Source organism: Thunnus maccoyii, chromosome 9 (assembly GCF_910596095.1).
Source record: "Thunnus maccoyii chromosome 9, fThuMac1.1, whole genome shotgun sequence".
NCBI classification, from domain to species: Eukaryota; Metazoa; Chordata; class Actinopteri; order Scombriformes; family Scombridae; genus Thunnus; species Thunnus maccoyii.
This window is the reverse complement of record NC_056541.1, coordinates 16577627-16600194: the sequence shown is the minus strand read 5'-3', so window position 1 is coordinate 16600194 and position 22568 is coordinate 16577627. Positions and strand designations below refer to the sequence as shown.

The following is a 22568-nucleotide window of genomic DNA, read 5'->3' as shown; positions in this document are numbered from 1 at the left end:
CTCCCAGTAGCCGACGGCTGAAACAGAACACTCAGAGTTTCTGTTTGCACATGTGAGCACAACTGCCAAGGACAGTTCCATATCTGATTTGATTTGTCCACTTGTTCCTTCTCTACACACACGCATCAGGATAGGTTATACTGGGCACACACACACATACACACACACATGCACACACACACAGAACTGCTCGATGGATAGGGCTTATTTGGTTTTATGGAGCCAGTGGGTAATAAAGGGGTTGTATTACCAAAGGTATCGTCTGGTGGTGTGTCTGACAAGCCAGTAGATGATTATTACTTTACCTCTCAGTGCTCCTCTTTCCACTCCTGGGTTGAATTTATTTTATTTTTACTCACACCCATTGAGTAAATGTATCTGTCTATCCATGTTTTCCCCTGAACAAACCAGGTTATGATCTTCTTTGTCTGCAGACAGCATGCAGGTCAACCTGCGTGAGTGGTTTTGAAGTAAAGGTTGAAGGATTTATACTACACCACTGAGACATTGGACTTAGCCTTGGCTTCTTTTTTTTCTTGAGAAGGGTTTGATCACGCCTCAAACACTCTTTAAATGTTTCTCTGAATACATTTCTGTGTCTAGACAGTGTCAGTGAAATCATGCAAGTAGGGAGTCAACCTTTTCAACCTATCCAAGGTTTTTGTCAGATAGTTCATTGGTTGTTTCATCTATAATGAAGTCCCACTTCTCTACTTGTCTTTGAAAGTAAGGATGGGAATCACAGATGAGCTCATGTGATACTATCACAATATTCCTCCCACAATTACAATACATCACAACAAAGGCGACTCTGCGATACACGATATATCACAAAGAAATAATCTATGATATATCAGGATATCTGTAATTGAAGAAGAAGGAAAAATTATTTCAAATAACAGGAAAAAGTCAAATAATGAATAATGTTTGTTGACAGTACATTAGTTTCACAGAAAAGAAATGCTGCCAAGTATAAGTATTAGGACACTGATAACTGTAACCTCAGTTTGTGTCTCACAGAGCTGCTGGTAGCATTAGCAAGTCTGATAAGAGACAACAGAGAGGCGATGTTGTGCTAATAAGCCAAAAATGTATTCCTTTTCTGTGGCAATAAACACAACACACGACCTGCCAATAACTAACTATGCTATACTCAGAGCTTTACAAAATACTCATGGCTGACGAGTGATGACAGTAACGTTAACATGATAAACAGCAGCAGCTATAGTACGTATTGACACTTCCCTACAGACACACCAGAGAGCCTCTCGTAGTAGAGCTGCTAGCTCCGCTACAATACAGGTACCACCAAGAAACTATTACAAAGGGCCATGAATGTACTTCTAGAGACTGTCAAAGCTCCACTGGACTCTCTGTGTTTCCAGCACGGACACGGAGAGTCTGGCAGCAGCTGCTCATGGCTGGTTATTTTGCTTGCATTTCTTCTTTGCTGTCACATACAGTTGCCACTCTTCTCACTGTCACCAGTCTGTCCAGCGTCTCCAAAAGGAGGCGGAGGGTAGTGGTGCTCTTTTAGTGGTAAGCCAAAGTAGCAGAGTCAATTCTTAGTAGTCCTATGTTTTAAAAAAATGTATACTTGGCACCAGTATATCGGTAACGTACCGCACGTAGAAATATCGCGATATGTTGCAGTATCAAAATTTTTTTGTCCCAGCCCTATTTGAAAGTACTGGAGAAGTATTCATGTCAACACATACACACATACAAATGTTTGCATTATTCCCCTCTGTACACAAGCTCAAGGATAAAATGGCTAAACCAGTTTTCTTCTGTGTGATTGAGTTTGTCTGGATTGTAGAATGGCAGTTCAGGCTATAATATGAAGGGATGGCTCCATCCCTTCAATCCAATCTGTAACATGGTATTACCAAAGGATTCCTCCAAATTTGAAGGTGCTAGAGGAAAAGTCAGGGGAACACCCTTCATTAGGATGCATTGTCTGAAAACCACAAATGTCTATACAAGATTTTGTGTCAATCCAACTATTGTTGTAGACGTTGAGACATTGACCTGTTAGTGGTGCTAGCTGAAAAATCAAGGGATCACTAAAATCTTTAGGATGAATCCTTTGGGCACCATGACAACAAGTTTCATTGTAATCCATTTGACATTTGTTGAGACATTTCACTAAAAAAACAAAATACCAAAGGTTCACAATTAAATCATGGTGTGCCTGAGTGATGACCTAATTAGTTCCCATTCAGTATACCACCTTTTTAACAACTCAACACTCTGCATTAAAGTCTTATACACCAAAATGACTCCAGCCTCCAAAACTGTAGACACATTACACCATTTAACAGTGTGTGTGCTGCTGACAGTGAGTCAGTGGTATGATGTAGTGGGCTCAAAGGGTAGTGTGTGTTCAGTTAAATTCTCTACAGCAAGGGAAGCAGGTTTTGTAGCAGAGCAACATAATAAGCTCAGTAAACATTTAAAAAAAAAACTGGATGGAAAGTGTGGCTACACTTCGATAAAGAAGACAAATCACACTATTTAGGCATAGGCATGAAACATTTTGTTTTATTTAAAAAAGCAGGGAATTGGAATTCCATACCAGTGATTGGTAAGGCAAACGTGTTTTGATCTGTGGAAACATTGACAGGTTACATAATGAAACCGGGTCTAAGTTTCTTATCCTAAACAACATGTAGCTGCTGGCAGGTGTTAATTTCCCACTGTGTTAAACATCTTCACTGATATTTCCTTACAGAACATTTTCACACAGATTTAACTGGAAAATGTGTAAAATCTGTGAAAGAGGAATGAGGGAGCTGAGATTGGAGAGGGGAAAGAGAGCAAAGTGTGTTTGCCCAGGGCTTGCTCTCGCTCTTTCACAGTCTTTCTTTCTCTCTCAGTCTCCCTCTTTTTGTCTCAGGTTCCACATTCCCTCAAGGGGACATTGATTTGCTGGAGGCAAAGCAAGCTCCCGTCTGTTCACACACAAGAAAACACAAACACACACACACAGAGACACACACACACACACACACACACACACACACACACACGCATACACACACACACACACACACAGACACACACACACACACACCTACCTGTCAGTCAGTCAGCTTGTCCAGAGAGAGTTTCAGCTGCAGGATACTGCTGGCTGTCAGACAGGCTGCACAGAACATCTGCTGTACACGCACACACACACGCTCACTCGCATGCATACCTCTTCTTTGATGTATGACAGTTGGATGTTTTTAATGGCAGGCATTTAAATGTCTGTGTTTATTACTATGTAAACATTAATAGTACAATAACAAAGCTATGGCAGTAAACAGCCATGTGCTAAATATTATTTTCCGGTTTTAAGTGGTTGCATAGATGTGTAGAGAGACAGAGAGACAGACACAGGGAGTTTGAAGGACAGTGGAGCGGGAAAGGAAGACACTGGAAACATCAGAGTATATTCATTTCAGTGTAGGACAAAGAAATATGGAGTAATTTTGCCTTTTTTTATCTATACTAAAATCATTTTTAGAATAAATCATATTTTGATCACATCCATTTTAGCAGGCAGTAGCACAATAATGCACTCCAATGACCTTTTAACACAGCAGCCTCATTTACAGGTCCCTTGTGCCATGCTTGCCTTTTATATTTAAATGCTGAAAACTCCAGAGTAGTGCAGTCATACTGTGCAGGGCATGTTGACCTAATGTAGATGGACCAACTTTTTTTTGGAAACAATGATATGTATTTTGATCCATGAGCTTTGTTCCATAAAGCCCTCTTCATTGTGTTTTGTACTTTTGCCTGTTGCAATTCTTGCCGTAGAAAATACTGGCCATCTTCATTGAAAATAGTGAGTGTGTTTCAGTGCTTTTTGGTTGGTAGAAGAAGGGGTTAGACTGCTGCATACTGAATATTTGTTTGCATGTTGCATCTTAATGTCTGTTTCCAGTGAAGACATAAACCCCTCCTATAGAAAAGGAAATTAAATTTTGACAGTTGGGATATAGCTTGCCTGTTGCTATGGTAACGAAAGTCTGCCTGTTGAGTGTTCCCTTTTCCCTTCTTCTTCTTCTTCTTCTACTTCTTTTTCCCTTTTCTCTTTTCATGGCTATTGATTACTATGCAGAAGACAGGTAGTCCAAGGAGAGGACATGCAAACACTCCTTGTCTGTCAGTATGCGGCAGACGCTCATGAAGGTCGCAATTCCCTAATTTCCATTTCTGATTAGGGGATAAACGTGCAGCTAAAGCATTCACTTCCTAAGACTTCTTAGAAAAATGTCAACATTTGTGGACCCCCCCCCCCCCCCCCCCCCCCCCCACACACACACACAAGTGAGAAGTTAATTAAACATGACTTCAAAGTTAATATTTTGTTGCTGCCCATTTATTCTCCCAAAATGCACAAGGTTTGTGTCCTCACTACATCATGTTGTTGCGACTCTTCATTAACACCCTGCCAAGTGGCACTGAGTGTGTTACCCACAAATAGGAACGTCCTATCATATGCCTCAAGCTATACAGTCACTTCAGCATTACTTGTGCGTTGATTTATTTGTCATAATCTAAAAAGTTGTGTAATTTCTTTTTCCTGTGTTGGCTCATTTAGCGTCTATCTAAATGTAAGTGAGAGAGAATTAGCTGGGTCTTGTCAATTAAACTCAGTATAGATGGCAACAGAGAGAGGAGTTTAAGAAAGACAGTATACTTACACGTACTTGAGTCAGTTGGGTATTTAGACAGCGCAGAGCAGCAAAGAGAGATATAGAGGAGACACCTTGAAATTCAAGAAGAAACTCCTCTTCTCAGAGTAGATACGGTACATAGTGATATGATACACTCTCAGTTGGCCCATCATCTCCCACAGAGACACGTAATCTGTGATGATATAGAATGAGCTCATACACACAAACACAGAGGAACAAATTTGTTTAATGTTAATATAATCCATAAGTATATCTGCCAACTTGTCTAATCCCACCTGATTTAGTATAGTCAGCAAGAAAAATCACATACACACACACATACATACATACACCTCCTCGTTCAGTAAGTCGTTCTTACAAACATTCACTTACATGCACATTTGTAAAAATAGACAAGCATAAAGAATCCAGCTGAGCCTCGGAGTGGAGCTGGGGACAGATGAAGTGCACTGCAGCATGATTTTCATACACATAGACGCGCAGAGCATACAGTGGTAGTTGGAAGGAACAGTGGATTTCCCCCCCTCTCTATTCAATTTTCTGGTATATAATCATCTAGATTTTTTTAATCCAACAAACGATAAAAAAAACTCAGTGTTATATCTTGTCTTAATCTGTGGGTTTTGGACTGTTTTCCATTACATATCACAGAGAATATACTAGCTATTCTTTCTATATTCCTGCCACATTCTTTGTAAGGAGATATTTTTTATTGTTCTCACAGTCTGTGCCCACAGGTTACTTGTACTAGCTAAGCATCACACTCTTCAGAAGCCTCAGAGGAAAAGCTGAGTCTAAATATTCTGACATTTTTAATTTAACGGCCAGCCTAATGGGCTAAACATTTTAAAAATCGTGTGGTGTGCATCTGTAAACATATGTGTTTCCTTTGTGTATTGCTGCTGTTTAGCTTCTAATTTACATCACTCTATTGGGTTTATTAAATGTTCAAAACAGGAAGATTAATTAATATAGTCTTTCATTTTTTCCCTCTTGCTCTGAGTGGGAACTTGTGGTTCTGATTTGTAACGGAGAGAAAAACAGTAGTTTGGCAATGAATAAGTCATTCCTTTGCTTTCCATTACTTTTTTTTTGTCAAGGGGTCTGTTCCAGAAATGAAAGGAATTATTAAAATGGTATTCACTGTTACTCTTTCGTTGGCAGATTGTAAAATGTCTGACATGAGCATTTGTTTTCAAGGGCTTTAATGTCATTTTGCAGCATATGGAGGATACCTGAACAACAAAGACGGGGGGGTCTTTTGTTTTTTGGTTCTTCATGATTTATCTCATCTCTTTTTTCGTGGACAGCATGCTGTTTGTTGAACTTATTTTTGTTACAACCTGCTGAGATTAGAGTGCTAAAATTTGCATTCTGCAGTGATAAATTGAGATGCTTCCCACTGTATTTGTTACTTTCTCAAGCACATTCCTTCTGCGATTGACAACAAAAAAAGCATACTTTGTGAATACTGAATATGTCGCCCTTATTCATGTTTGGGCTTAGTAGCAGTCAGTGGCAGTAAGCGTCAACATGATCACAAATGAGGGTCTAGAGGAGAGAGCCTCTTTACGGCATGGATACTTTCACTTTTCTGGTTTGAGGCTTGTAACTATCTACACTTGTCACTACAGGGCAAGTTTAAAGGAATAGGGATGTAGGCTTCTTTACTTTATTTCCGAGAGTGAGATGAGAAGATTTCTGTTGATCTCATGTCTGTGCATTATGTTGAGTAGTATTAAGCATAGTTTAAAATAAAGACTGGAAACAGAAAAAAAAGCTCTCTCATCACGTTTAAAGCTTATATTCAATATATATTTATTTGTCACATTCTCATATTTCTCAATATGTGCAGTGAAATGCGGGTGTAGCTTACTCATGTATGCCAATAGGTTTGTGTGCAATAGTAATAATTATAATAATTAAAATTATAATAGAGTCCACTTAACAATTTTGACCACGTCTCAGCCTCTAGGACGCCGCAAGCAGCATGATGCCCTTCCAAAGCAATGCAGATGGGTCCATCAACCCATGGTTTCCGGTGATGATATCATTGGCCGGTGTTGCCATGGAGCTTGTCACTACTTCTGCATACCAACTGATGTTGTCAGAGCTGGATTGAAATGTATCCATGTAGACCAGATAGTGGGAGAGAACTGGTCTGTCCCACAATTCAGCAGAACTTTTTTTTTTTTAGTTTTTCCTTGCCAAAATACCCCGTTACTACAAGGGTAGTGTCTGGATATTTGGTCCAGTCCTGGCACAGAACAATACTCCGACAATACTGCGTTGGCATCTGCCTGTGGTGGTTTGCACACAGCAGAGATGATGACCAAAGTGAACCCCTGGGTAAGGCAGAGTGGGTGGCATGAGATCATCAGATGCAGGAGTGGGAGAGTTTTAGTGTCTCTGGGATTACACAAGGCAGACTCCATCACCCTTGGACCTGCTGGACTTCTCTCTCCTTTCTCAGCTGTGCGTTTGTTAAATCTTTATATGAAAAAAAAAGTGAAAACATTTGTAGGTCTAGAGGGAGTTGCGTGCTGTAACTATTTTTTTCAGCGAATAAAAGCTGGACGTAGTGAGTGTTTACAGCATCCTGAAATCTTGTCTTTACAGTGATGTTGTCATGTTGTTGCTACAATCGTGTCTTTTCAGAGACCAAAACTAAAACTTGAATTCACCAACTGTATTTGGCAACACATGCTGTAGCTGGAGATGCTGCACAGAACTGCTTTGTGGATGGACATACTCTTCTTCTATCCGTTGTTATCAGGATTCATTTATGGTTTATATACTATATAGTTTCTCCATTTCTGCTTGTGTGCGGATTTAAACAAAGAGATACTGTAAAATGTGTTAATTAGTGAGTTTTGCTTTAGAGGCGTCGTTAAGCATATTGTTGAACTTTAACACAGCCAGGCTGCCTGTTTTCCCAGCACAGGTAAACTTTGCTTCATATACAGATGTCATACTTACAGATCCTCTTGTTAAATTGTGTAAGGATGCAGTAAATTACATAGAGTACACAATCAGAGCGCTACATTAGCTTTCTATATGCATAATACCTAATTAGGCAACTCATAGTGTCTCATTTTGAGTAAACAATTCATTTGCATCTCCATATCCTGCTCACTAATATCCCTGTATACATAAATATATAGTATATCTCAGTATTACTGTGGAAACAGCTTTTTTTTTTTCAAAAATTGGGATGAGGCGCATATGCGTTTAATATCTTGTATTATAAATGTTCATTCCTGCTACCATTTCATGTAATCAGGGGCTCATGTAGGTGATTATAAACAGGAAATTAAAAGAAAATATCTAGAATTGATAAGGGATTTTCATTAGGTCTCGCTGTCAGGAAGAATCTCAAGTGTAATTATTCAGAACCTATTTCACTTGGATCTGACCTGAGCGCAGAGTTTGTCAGAACGAATGCACACATACAGGATCACTGTCATGTCAATTTATTTATAATTTGTTATGACTCAGTATGTCATCTTTTGTTTATTGGTGCTATTATTTATAATGGGAGGAACAACATTGAATTATGACTCATCTTAAACAATACATTTTGCTCTCAGATAGGAATTTAGGCAACCTGACAGAAAATGAGATAAAAAGGAGAGAGTCAACATTTTAATTTATTTTGGTGTTGTTGCTTGTTACAGACTGTGATCATAAAACATTAGCTACAAGCAGTGTTTGTACTCTTACTGAGAACATAGACTGGGAATTTGCATTCTAAGTATACAGGTCCACCCCCATGTTTTCTCCTCACTGTTTACGACAGAAGACCTACATTTGTAATGCATTTCAACAATGTGAGCTCTGTGTTATTTTCAGCCTGTCAAACAGCACTGTTGGATTGACAGTATAATCTTATCTACTCCCAACTGTGATACATATTACCAGCTTAGGCCAGCAATATATTATCATGGGCTTGTTGTATATATTTTCATAGTTTTACTGTTATATTTCTTTTGCAAGTCTCATCTGAGCTTTTGCACTTTTAGCTTCTGTTAGCTGCAGGGCCAGGTGAAGGATAACAAGGCTGACTTTTCTTGAATAAACACAATCATAATCAAACACATTATAAAGTAATTGGAATTCTAGTCTTTTATTATCATAGTTTTAGAATAAATAGCACAAAATTATCATGTCCTTAAGAAATGAAAACAATAGATGAACATGAATGTGCCCTCGAAATAATAATTCCCTTTGGTGGTGGGGAATTTGCATTTTTAACATGGATTTGTTGATTTGAGTTCATGAAATAAAAATCTCAGTCAGTAAACTAGTGGTTGCTTTTTTGATCTGTCATCACCTTTGGCTTTGAGGCTTTTTATGCAACTGTCATGATTGACAATTGCAAAAAGGCAAAGTTACGTCAAAATAAGTTGAATAAACACTACTATATTTAGTGCTTGTGTAACAATATATATTCTCAGATTTCCTAGAGCGGTCAGTCTTGCTAGTGGACTCATCGCAGGGGTTTTGTGCTAAGAAGTGAGAATGATCTATTTTAGTGGAATATCACTTAAAGGCTTTAGTACAGAGTAACATTTTGGGCGATGTTGCTCGGCAATGTTCTCTCAAATAGGAAAATGAAATGTGACACATGGGACCGGTATTAAATAGATCTCTCCAAGCAACAAGAAGTTGTGATAGTAATTAGTGCAAGTGTTCTGATAACTCCCTAAGGCTGCCCCCTCCCCCCCCCCCCCCCACACACACACAAAGCTGGTGTTGTCGTTCTCAGCCTGTTTTTTGTGTAAGGGATTAACATTATGATGCTCGCAGATATAAAGACTATGGGTGAGTGGACGGTCTCAGAAGGTAATACATACTACACACAGTCACCACCGATTGGTTGCAAAACAAGTGCAGATTCACAGTGCGAAGTGTAAAGAGCAGCAGAAAGGACAATTTGATTAATCAAAAAGTTACCCCTGCCATATTACATTCATTTTATATTCTCTCCATTTCTGTGTCTGAAGACTTGAACTCACCATTAGATTCACTGCCTGGAGCTTGGCTTGTGCTCACTCTTTAGTCACAGATGCACTTTGTGTTGGAGATGAGTTTAATGGCAGCATTAAACATCCGTAGCCTCAGGTGCTGAATGCAGATGAGTACGCTGTGTCTGTCAGGTGGAAAGAAGGAGTGACAAATGAGGGTGATCATTCTCCAGTAGCTATGCTTTACTGTTGTACTACTTGTGCATGCTTACAAGCTCATATATGACACACAGCTGTCATCGTTACACAGGTACACAGCCATACATGTATAGAATTGTCCTCATAAATATGTTCCTTGTTGTCAGTAAAAATTTAGCGAGGGAAAAATTGGCACGGGGGACTAAGTGTCCTTTACTGTTATTATTCTTGAAACAATGCAGTTTTTATATTGCTGATTGACAAGGGTTCAGCCCACTCCTCTTCACAGCTGCTAATGCATCTTCAATCACAGATAATTTATCTGACATGGGCAGTCATTATTCTTCCCTTCAAATACTAACTGAACATTACGTAAACCCTAACATCTTAGTGTGCGTGTAGAGATGTTTGTCTCTTTTCGACGTTGTTTATTGCTTGTGTGGATGTGCATACGCTTGCTTGTGCTACCTTGTGTGTGTGTGCAGGTATGTGTCAGTGCAGGGAGCTAACGGCCCAGTAATAAAACACTGTGTGAGTGGTAAAATAATGAAAGTCATAAAAAGGCAGATAATTGGCTTTTTCAGGTTGGTGAAATGGATCACTTGTAACGCCGCTGTTGAGAAATAGCTTCTGAAAGGAGAGGGGTAAGTCAGAAGGCTGGGGGGAAAGACAAAAGTGAAGAACCATATATTTAAAGGAGAGGAGAAAACAGGGTAAGAAAGGAGGTGAGCAAGAGAAAGAGAAAAGGTAATGAAAAGAAATGAAGGAGAATAGAGGAGAAAACATACTGCGAGGACAGAATCAGCAAAAGAAAAATAAGAAGACAACGGAAAGCAAGAGGGGCATCTTTCACACTCTCCCTGTTTACATTTTTCTTTGTGTAATTAGTCTAGAAAAGACTGTAGAGAGACAAATCTCTGTGAAAACATTTAATTGCACTTTAATCCATGTATTCAGTTCTAATTAGCTCCACATTGACTCAGTCGTGTAGTACTAGTTTCAGCCACAAGCTGGTGTAATACTACATCTTTATAAATTCAAATTAGGACTTTGTCCACTATTGTAATCTTCTAATCGACTCCTATTGCAGAGCCATATTCTCTGCACCCACGTATGTATAACCTGTTCAGAGATGCAGTGCGTGTGTCCATGTCTGCAAGTGTGTGTGTGTGTGTTTGTGTATGTGTGTGTGAGAGAGAGAGAGAGAGAGAGAGAGAGCTGTAAAAAAGAGAAATAGAGTGAGACTGTCGGGCTAACGGCTCATGACAGTAAAAAGACAGATGACCCTGAGTAGAGGAACGGCCTCCCTGCCTGTATAACATCTATCATCACTGAACAGACTTCTCTTCAACTGTGCCGTTCACTTCCAGGTGTGTGTGTGTGTGTGCGCGCGCTCTTGCATGTATGTGTGGCGTAATTACCTGCAGATAAGACTTGTGCTTAGCTGGAAAACGACTGTCTACTCTGTAGCTGCACTATACTCTCACATGCTCATATATTCACACACCAACACATCCTCATAATGAAACGACCACATAGGTTGATTGTACCTTCTTTCCAGAACGACCCACAGGAGAATAATTAGCTGCTTTACAAAACCGTTACAAGTCACCGTTAAAAAATAAGTATGTTTTATGGTGTCACAGTGCTGTGGTTAATGTCTGGTTAGGTTTAGTCACAAAAACCACTTGGTTAGGGTTAGGGAAAGATCATAGTTTGGGTTAAAATGATCACTCGAACCGTGGTTTCTACTTCCTTTAAGTAATGCAATCTTCATCGTCATGGCAAATAAACACCACAACACTCATTGTTACAGTTTTTAAAAAAATATCCCAATTCGCAGTTGGAAACATGACACTCGCGGAAAAGGGAAGCGAACAGCGGTCTCCTGCAGCTAAGTCCACTTTTTAGTCCACTTTTTTCCATCTAAGCATCTAATCATCCACCCAACCCGCCTCCTCCTAATAAGGCAAATTGTTATTGACATTTTTATATTGACATCTGAACTGCGTCACTTCCCGGGTCATAATTACTACGGCTGCTAGACAGCGTAAACATAACTATAGGTTGTGTTTGTTGTATGAATTTTAGATCTATACTGTCGTTTTTCCTGTGAGGACGGTCTGGTACACACACACACGTGCACACTTGCATGTACTACATACACATACAGACACACACAGTAATGGCAGCTTGAAATTTTATGCCTATGCTGCTATCACTGAAACGATCAGTTGGTTCAAAGTTTCTCTCTCTCCTGCTGCTCATTTTAATCTGCTGGAATTATTAAAAGGGAAATAAAGCCATTTAAAAGGTTAAGTTTCTAACTGAACTGTCACCCTGAGAGCCACTGAAAGTGTTTATATCTGAAGATGTAAATGGCCCATTTCTTTTATTATTCTCCTTAAAAAATATTGGTTATGGTTATAGTTATAGAAACATTGTGTTTATTGTTAAACATTTCAAATGTCAGTTCTAGCTAGTGTCAAAGTCAAGCACTTTGTGCCCAACCACCTTCCCGTCTTTGTCACCCTTACCTTCTCCTGCACTTGAAGATCATAGTACTTCCTACATTGGCACTAAATATTAACAGGACATACTATTAATTGCTATTGCAAGTTTGTTGCATCTGGACATAATTCTTCAGACACAAGGATGGCTCATTTTTTTAATTAGAAGAAAAATAAACTGGTATGTTTACCACAACAGACAGCATGAAATAAAGGCGCAGAAAATGTGAAAATTGTGAAGGTGAGATTTACTGGTATTCACATTTTTTAAAAAGGGGACTACATTAAAACATATTGACTAGAAATATTCCACTTCTAGTCCACTGAAACAGTAAATGCCTTGCATAAGGCACCTCTATGTTTATTGTTTTCGGTGGAGGAGATTGTTGTTTGAACCCTTTTACTCCTCATTTTCCTACCGCTCCGTGGATTTGATGTGCGCCACAGAGGTAAGAGAAGAATGCAAACCTGAAACCCTATTGAAAGCTGGAGAAAGGACAAGAGTGTCAGATGCAGAGAAACACACATACATAGTAAACAAAGACAAAATACAAAACAAAAAACTATTTTAAGAGACGAAAAAAAAACTTTATTGCGGCGCTGCAGTGTGCCACTTGACATGAGCTGTCAGAGAGGAGAGTGATTGATCATATGTAATTTATTTATGCTCAATTCATCCCACCTAGATAGCAGGAATGAGCAACAGAGAAATAAATGCAGAAAGTTCACTCTAACCTGAGATGCCAAGCAGGAACAAAAGCTACAAAGAATACAGTTTAGGGGGAAAAAAGCACCCATGGCTTTCTGACAGACAGAGCTCACCTGTCCTCAAAAGACAGCAGGCTTCATCGACATTTGTCTGAGGTGCTCAGCAGAATCCCTGGGGGGACACCTTAGGCTTTGATACTGCCTCAGTTTAGTGTTGTGGTTGTCAGAGTGATAGGGGGGAAAAAAGAGACACAGGGGCAAGGGGAGAGTTGGAGATGGAAGACGGGGGGCTCGGGTGAAGGGTAGGGTGGGAGGGGATGAGAGAAGGGCAGGTGATCAAAGAGAAGTGAAAGAGAGGGGAGCTTGGAGAGAGCAGCAGAGGGCTGAAGAATGATGAATGGAAAGGCGGGGGGCTGAGAAAGACCGTGAGTGGATAGTAGTGAAAAGAAGAGCGAAGGGTGGGATTGTGAACCAGTGAGAAAGAGAGTATGAGGGCAAATGAGGGAGCAATTCATTTCGACCTTTTCAGCGAGAAACCTTTGGAGTGGCCGCGTTGATCGATATTTTAGTGATATGGTCTTGTTTTGGTTAAAGAACATTTTTCCTAGAGAATTTGCTGTCTGACTGAATGCTTCATGCACACTGTTTACGTGGTGATTTTTTTTCTGAGAGAATGGGACAAAAGCCATCTAATTCCCTCTCACCTCCCCACTAAATGGCTATCAGTCAAAGTGAACATGGTCTCTTGATGATAAAGAGCTCCTCGTTTTCTGCGTCTGTGTCTGCCTCTCATTACTGCCATACCTCCCTCACTCCCTCCTATTCTTGATATGCAGACTGTGAGCTCGCTGGTTGTCTTTGTGTTTTTCAGACAGGAGGTTGGTATTTCTCAGCTCTCCTTTTGAAAATGTCATAAAGAAAGGTGAGATACACAGTCGCACTTTATGCACTTCTGTCAAAATATCACAGCCTGGCGGGGAAATGTAGTATGCTGGACTTTAGCTAATTCAAAAAACATTAGATTAAACTATTGGTTGACAATTTAGTTGCTTTTCCATCACCTTGATAGAAATTTTGACTCCCTGAAATGACAAGGGATGGTGAAAGTTTCAGTTTACTGGATGAATTAACAATAAATGAGACTATACATGATTTTGCTATATTACATGGAAAAAAAATTTTAAATAAACATTACAGCATCATTGTATCACTCTAGTCAGTAAGTTAATAGATGCTGTATGCTCAATTTATTAGTCTGTATTAAGTTTATGTTATGCTACTGTGCTTCTGTAATATTAAATTAGATCACATTGGGGAGGATTTCACGGCCGATTCAGAATTAATGTGACAAAACTTTGTCAAATCTTACCATTGTGTGTTTGAGAAAATAAAACATACTCTTGTTTATTGTTAAAAGTTTTACCCCGTCAGTGCACGCTGGCCTTGAAGCTGAAGTCTCAGCATGCTTTTGTTATGTCCCTCTTTTTGACATTTTGGGAAACCTCTTTGGGCCAAGTAAGAGTCATCTCCACATTTTGTATTGATTGAAAACTGGCTGTAATTGCTTTTTAATTGTTGTCCTTGGAAAAAAGGGACACATTCTACTTTTTTTTTACAGCATTTAGAGAACTCAGTGCTGAGGCTTTTACTTAAAAAGAGTCAAATACTGTGCATCATTTGCTCATAATGCTCTTGACTTTAGAATCTCTCTGTGTACTTGTGATGCTGATTCATTAAGATTTTCTACATGTTAATCCTTTCCTAACAGTGGTAATGGGCTAAGTAATGTCTCTAAAATAAATATTCACTGTAGAGACCTGACCCAAACTCTGAAAGGTTAAGCATAATTATACATCTCAGAGCTTTTGGCCTTGTATATTTAGATTTATCTATGGACAACTATTAACCTTCAGAGAATGTGAATCCTAAATGAGAATGTAGAAAGGGAAAATTGCTATTCAGAGTGTATCTTTCACTACCTCATATTCATCAAATAGTAAATATCGAAATTATAAACCACAATAGCAGCCATACAACCATGCAATTACATTCATAACTGCACAAAACTGTATACGACTAATATAAAGTAATCTGTTAAGCATTAGGTTTGCTAATATATTTGTGTATTTTGTATGTATGGGTGGCCAGGCAAGGTGTTGCAGACGAAATGGAAACATTAGCTACATAATTCAGTTGAATTCAGCTTGGTCTTTGTTTTGAGACCGTTTTCATGCCTGGTGGAATATAAAGTAGTCTTCCATCATAAGAAGGAAGGCCATTATAAAAATGTGCTTCTGGTGAAATTTAAACTCTTAAACTGACAGAACAAGTAAAATTGAGCCCTCAGCAATGAATGACTATGAAGATATAATTTTTATAGATAAGATATCTCAGTGTTGGCCAGAAGGCGAAGACAAGGGAGGAACAGTGTGACATTGAGCAGCCTTCTGACTCCTGTTGACAGTTCCTCTCAATATCTGTTCTCTATATTACTTTAAGCAAGTGTTGACAATGAGATAAACAACAGAGGCCATGGACTAGAGACCAAAGACGTGCTGCTCCAGGAGCCTGTTAACTGTTGATGGACTGTGTTCCCAAAATGAGACAGTTGATTAAAACTGTGCTTTTTTTGATCTCCTTCGGTTTTTTGTGTTCATGTGTGTCTGAATCCAACTCCTCAAAAGTGTCACAGCTGTGTAGAGGAACAGGGAATTACATTGATGTTAGAAATCAGGCCTTAAACACTGACTTACAAACTTTTCTTTTTCGGAGAGACTTCATCCCCTATATCTGTCAAACGACCAGGAGGTCTGCTGCTCTTCAAGTTGAAAGCTTTGTTAATTAAAAAGGTGTTTGATATGCAGCATTTCGACTGAGAGATCACTTACACACTCACAATCTGCTGCATGCATAGACACAGGGTTGTTTTCTGCTGTAAAATAATTGCGGACATGCAATAATACAGAACACTAAATTAAGAATCCTCAAAAAAATATGAGGAGGACACACAGACAGAATCGCGAAGCTGTGATGAGCTATAATGAATCAAAGCTCTTGAAAATGAAGTATCCTTTTGAGTTGATAATGATGGTGAGATATGCAGGATCAGAAAACGGACTTGTGTGTGCTTTGGCGTCTTTGATCTGTGCATGCATTAGTGTGCGTATGTGTGTTTACACATGCAGGCATTTGTGCTTTCTTGTGTCTGTGTTGGAGAATGTTATCACCTCATGTTGTCAGTTTTAAATGACCTTAAAACAGATTTATTATAGAAATGAGTGCTCATTAAAATTGAGTCCTTTGGGGGTCTTGTGTAGCAGCTGCTATGTACAGTGAATATGGCTGAACCTGGTCTTCAACCCAACCTGTTTCTCCCCTCTTTTTTCCCCTCTCTAGAGCTCTCTCCTCTTGCTTTCTATTGAGATATTTAGAAGCAATAGATATCCGGACATTGCTGTATAATATATCATCTCCACCATCAGTAACAACCAAATACAAGGATGAGATTCCTCTTGGTGCCTGTGGAGAGTAGTGGAGAGCAGTGAAGACAGGTCAATGATAAAGTTTTCACACTGATTCATGCTAACATTAAATCTCTTTATTTTCCCCCCTTTTCCTTCACTCTACCTCTCCTCCAGGGAGCCCAGCCGTCCGACCAGCCTGCTGCCTGCTGACTGGAGCTCAGGACTGGGTTTGGGGAGGGAGGATGAGCCCTTACCTTCAGGGCTGGAGACCCTGCCACTCAGATTAATGCAGCAGGATTGCACTGCTGTCAAAACCCTGCTTTTAAGACTGAGACGGACATTGCAGGAGGTGGGATACACACAGTCACACACAGATATACTACACAAGCATACAGACTCCTCTTTACATTGGTTTATACCCAAATGAAGGCATCGGCAAGGAAGAGTGATTCATTGTCATTTCTCTTATAACACACTGAAAGACCCTTCTCTGATCAAGTTATGAATGCATCAAATTGTTTTAAGCCAGAAAGGGTAAGGGGTTAGCAAATAAAATGTAGCAACTGTATCTGGAACCAATACAGTACAGTGTCCCACTGACAAATTCTTAACTCCTTGTCTTTATTAGCTCTATATCAGCTCCATGAAATCATCTCCAAAGCGGATGCTTTTCCGCCTTTAAAAGGTCTCTGTAATGACTTTGTTTTGTTAATTTAATCGGATTCTGCATTAGGGTTAGGAAACTGATGCTTACTTGAGCATCTGCCATCATATTCTTTATATGCACACACATATACTGTATATACTCAAACATTAATCCCCCTGTTTCAGAGTATCACTCTGCTCTTTAAATGCTTTAGCCTGCTTTAAGCAAACGTTTTACCTCAGGCTATGAGGCCATCTCAGTGTGAATGTCGGGAAACCAGTAAAATTACATCCAGACCATTATAGCCGTGATTAGCTGTAATGGTCGCTTAGTGAAGCGCTGACACGTTGCAATAGCTGCACAAGGTTTAACTGCTTAACTGTAAAAACTAGGGAACCATATTGTGAACCATACTGTGCAGTCATGCAATCTCAACTGTCGTACTGCTTTACACCAGAGTGTAAATGGAAAGTAAAAGTATTCTAGCTTTTAAACATTTCTTGAAGAAATAAATTTGTTGTAAATTTGATTGCATGCTTTATTTTGGGTAATTACAATTTCCAGAGAGCTTGACTTGTGACAGAATCTCCAGTCACAAAGATAAAACATGTGCGCAACCACTGACCGTACATTGCAATTTTAGTGCAGTTAAGTACAGTTTAGTTACATTTTTTAAAGTTTTGTAAGCACCACAGCAATTGAAGTAGTCATTTGGAAGCTGATGTTGGGTACATTGTGTTTTGCATGTTTTGCGTTGGAATGAAAGTGCTCATATTTTCACTAATACCACTATGTTTTGAAAATGTATGATACATTTACATACCAAAGAGGTGCTCAGGAAGTTGAGCTGAGAGAACACCCATTAGCACTGTCTGGCAGTTGTTTTCTTGTCATCTACATGGGTGACTGACCCTTACCAAATACAGCAATATTATACAGACACTCACTCGCAAGTACAAATACACAAAAAGACATATGAAAGGCTGACCTTGCCTTCCCTAACACCCCACCATTAGTACCTCTAAACTAAGATCAAAGCTAGCTGTGAGGACCTATCTGTGAATTACAGTCCACAGAGGCATATGTATGGTTTTCTCTCTCTTTACTGTTCATCTCTCTGTTTTCTTGTCTGTTTTTTTTCTCCCAGGACCACAGTGAGAGAGACATGAGACATGAAAATGATAAAATAATAATTAGTAGAGAGAGAGACAGAGAGTGAAGTAGTGATGGAGGGACTAAAGTGAGTGTAAGAGAGAGAGAGAGTACACAGCAGCAGAACATGAATATGAAAGAGGAGATACTTTGCCCTCTTTGCTTGCTCTGTTGTGTCATTAACTTGCAAATTTTGTTACCTTCCATCAGTGGATGTAATCCATTGTGCACCAAGGGGAGGGTGACTTGGCATGTCTGTATGCTTAGCATTTTATTTGCTTGACCTTCTGTTATTGAGCCCTAATCTTCTGTTCTTTTCTTTTGTTTTCCTTAACTTATACTCCCTAACTTCTTCTCTTCTCTTCTCTTCTCTTCTCTTCTCTTCTCTTCTCTTCTCTTCTCTTCTCTTCTCTTCTCTTCTCTTCTCTTCTGTTGCACAAAACATAGCTGTTTCATTTATCTTCAAAACAACTGAAAAGGCCAGGAAATGCTTTCAAAGTGGCAAAAATTACCATAAATGACTCATGCAGCGTAATCTAACAGTTTTGAAGCCAGGCGATCAAGTCCTTAAGTCCAATATTTATCTCATTATCTTCTAGATTTTCTGCATCTGTTCAACTCTGTGCCAACAGTTAGCAACATTAGCAAGTGCTGTTGGGCTCTCACAGACCCTCTGAAAATATAGTTTAAAACTATACAACAATTGAGTAACTAATACAGTGAAAAATACATGGATTGAAAGTTTGAATTTTACATGATGCACAAGAAAAGACAGTGGCACTCTCTCAAAGCTTTTAGGTTTCACATGGATACAACAAATTTAGTCAATAAATAGACAATTTTGTTTCACTTCTGGTAGAAACACTGCTGAGAAAAAATGAGCCATGGTCTTCCATTACTCAGATACTACATGCTTTAAGCTACACTGAGTACTAGAGTTTTTCCTTTGACAGGATGTGGCTCATTTTTAAAGACCAATGTGGCCAACTGAGACAGCAAATCAAAAAACATTTTGTATGCTTAAATGCATATGCTAAGTTCAGTTATGTTAGCTGGCTTTATTTATAAAGCTGCCTAATGTTGCTGAACTAGCCAGGAGACCTGGAAACTGTCCAGTGATTAAAATAATAAAAAGTAACAAAACATGCCAGTTTCATCATGGCTGCTGTCAAAAAGTTGTGACAAAAAAGTGAATGTCTTACACAAAGCATAGACGAGTGCCTATTATTACAGAGACATGCATGACCAACAGGCCAGATAATACTTAACACCTTATTATATCTAGTGTGCATCATATTTGTCAAATTTGCATATCTTAGCCAGCTGTAGAGATCTACCCTTGATTTATTTCTATCTCAGCAGTTTATGTTGTTGGTTGCATGGGGGAACATTTCTAAAATGCCACGCACCATGTGTGCATTAATGTTGCCTAACACAATGATCCCCATTGTCAATGTCAGCTATGGATTCAAGCAAAACTGTGACAGTCCCATTTGTTACAGCATCTACTCACAATCTTTGTGGGCATGGTTGTGCAATATCAACACATGCACCGCCAGGCTGTGTTAACTTGTGCCTCTGCAGCCCCTCTATCCATCCCAGTGACTCTTACCCCCGAGGCAGCTGCTTGACTTGTGGCAGCAGCTTATTCTTGCTGCCTCGACCAAATCTTTTCAGTGGTGTAGTTGTTACAAGGTTAGCTGTGGATAACGATAAAATGTAGTCGGAAATGCTGTTGTACATTACATTTTAGAGAGTGGGATTCATCACTGCAGCCATCATTTCACCAGGTTTTGGAAAGAGGCAGAATTCACCAGGCTGGCTTATTAACTACCCATCAACATCAGTAAAAGTTTTGGTGAACTCCTACAACAACATCCTGTTTTTATGTGGGGATGAGGTGTTGAGCTATCTCCTACAGAGAGCCATTTCCTAACAGTTTTAGTTTAACAGAAGACCTCTAAGCCCAGGCTTAATAAGCAAAGAAAAAACTCTTACCCACACTAAGTCGGTCTTTCCAATTCAAAGCACTCAACCTGTGTTTGCCAAAGAACTCACTAAATTGCATGACAGTATGTTGTTAATGGTGCTGCCGTCTGATAAAAAGCCAAATGTCAATGAGAGAGAGTGGGTATGAATGCACCTTGAGTTATTTAAAGGTTTTTGTTTCTTGATTGAACTGATGTGTGAATGTGATTAAGGGGGTGTATCAAACTACAAAACCTGCTTTCCTTTCTCAGGCCATTCATCATCTTTAGACATTTTGCTTCTGGGAAGTGCAAGTCATTAAATCCAGAGCTCCCAGGCAGCTTTCCCCATTCTTAAATCTGAAAGGCTTTTTACTGAACCACATCTAATTGTGGGGACAGTTGTGTGTTAAGGCCTGTGGGACAGAGGTGACCTTAAAGAGAATGTGTATGTGTTAGAGAGAGAGAAAGATAGACAGAGAGAGAGAGAGAGAGTGTGTGGATGCCAGTGAGTATGCGCCTGTCTCTCTACATGGAGAAAGGCATTGATCACCGATGACACATTGAGGGCCTGACGCCATAGCACACCTATAATTCTGATAGGGAGGTATGCTTCTTAAAAAGGTCGGCCAAACTAATAAACCACCAAGTTTATGCTGTGCAAAGATTTGGGGTTGCGCAGAGCTACCTTCAAACTTGAAAGTAGGCCAAAAATATGCCTAAAGTATCAGAGTTTTAGCTTAAATAGCATCTTTTTAGGGTGTCTTGATTACAAATATGGTCCCCTACTTCAAACAACAAAAGGATTGGCTTGCATATTAATCTGCAAGAGGGCAGCAGATGGCGAGAAGACCTTACCAGAGAGCCAAGTGTGTGGAGCATGAACTATGCACATACTTCACTTTACCTCTTCGTGTCCCTTGTCACAAATTTGTCATGTAACTTGTCACATCCTCCCTGTGTGTGCTGTCATGTCTTTACCATGCCACATTACATCAATATCTGCAGTCCTGGCTAAAGACATGACTTTATCTTCTCCCGCTTTCCCGTCTGTCCTATTTTGAGCCCTCACAAGTGACATTTAGACCATTGTCTGCTCTTTCTACGATGTGTGTGTAAGCGCGTGTGTGTGCATGCATGTGACAGCACATGCACCTATTGTCACATGAATGTATGCACTGTGTTGGGCTTGCACTTGTGTGTGTGTGTGTGTGTTTTGGATCCCCCTCTAGCTGCCCCTGCTCTCTGCCCAGTAGACACCTGTGTCAAGGAGCAGAGCCAAAATGTGTCTGATCACAGCTGGCGTTAAAAAACAGAGATTATGTAAGAAACCAGGTGACAAAATACAAGATGCTCCAAAACTAGAGCAACAGACTAAATGTAAAATGACTCTGGTGATATTCTGCCAAAAAAAAATGTACTATACAAAAAGGTTTAAGATGCTGCAGCCTAAATGAGCATCTGCTTTAATAGAACACATCTATCATACTTCCCTCTATTTTCTGATTGAATTAGTTGCCAGACTTTCAGGTGTACTGTATTTGCCAATACGGCTTCACAACAAAATTAGGTTGCAAGAATTAGAAGCTAAAATAATTTCATACACCTTAATTCTGTTACAAACAGACAAGTATCTCTCTTGAAAATAAACACTCTGTGCACATCACTAACTTACCAGCAACACTTGCAAAGTATGTCGCCAACCTCATCTTGATAATGTTATCTTCATATTTATGCTTTTTGTCTTTTACAGAGCGCAGAGACAAGTCCTGCCAGCAGCCTCCAGTCTCTACCCATTAGCCCTTGCAGTGAAAAGTCCCTTCCGTTTAAGGTAACCTAAAGCAAACTATTTTATGTGGCTTTATGCATAGGTACAATATTGTATAATATATGTGGAGTGTGCTAAGATGATTCATGAATGTGCTTGTGTGTCAGTGAGAGAGAGAGAATTTAAACGGTTTATGACCAAATTTTCTTTTAATCTGTCACAAAGTTTATCAATTTGTTAGCAGGATAGATGTTTACAAGTATCTTGCTAACAAATAGACTAATAAATGAGACCAAAGACATAACCTTTTTAGTGGAGGATATAATAGGGTTTAAAGTGATTGTAAAGGTAAAACACACATAAAAGAGCCCAACTGTAGACATTATAGAGTTAACATACTTAAACATTAAGGTAGAAAAATAATAGTTAAGTGCATGATAAATTACTTGTTTTTGCTCTAATCTGGTTAACAACACACACACTTTTTCTCTCTCTTT

The 22568-nt window shown here is 39.3% G+C and overlaps 1 protein-coding gene across 4 annotated transcripts in view; it reads left to right on the top strand.

Moving 5' to 3' along the window:
- ccser1 (coiled-coil serine-rich protein 1) overlaps positions 1–22568 on the top strand; it is a 116429-nt gene that overhangs the window by 22764 nt on the left and 71097 nt on the right. For all 4 annotated transcript variants that reach the window (XM_042422052.1, XM_042422049.1, XM_042422050.1 and 1 more), the window contains exons 7-8: positions 16713–16887; positions 22057–22134. In XM_042422052.1, the coding sequence (XP_042277986.1) occupies positions 16713–16887; positions 22057–22134 (253 nt within the window). The remainder of the gene's footprint in view (positions 1–16712; positions 16888–22056; positions 22135–22568) is intronic.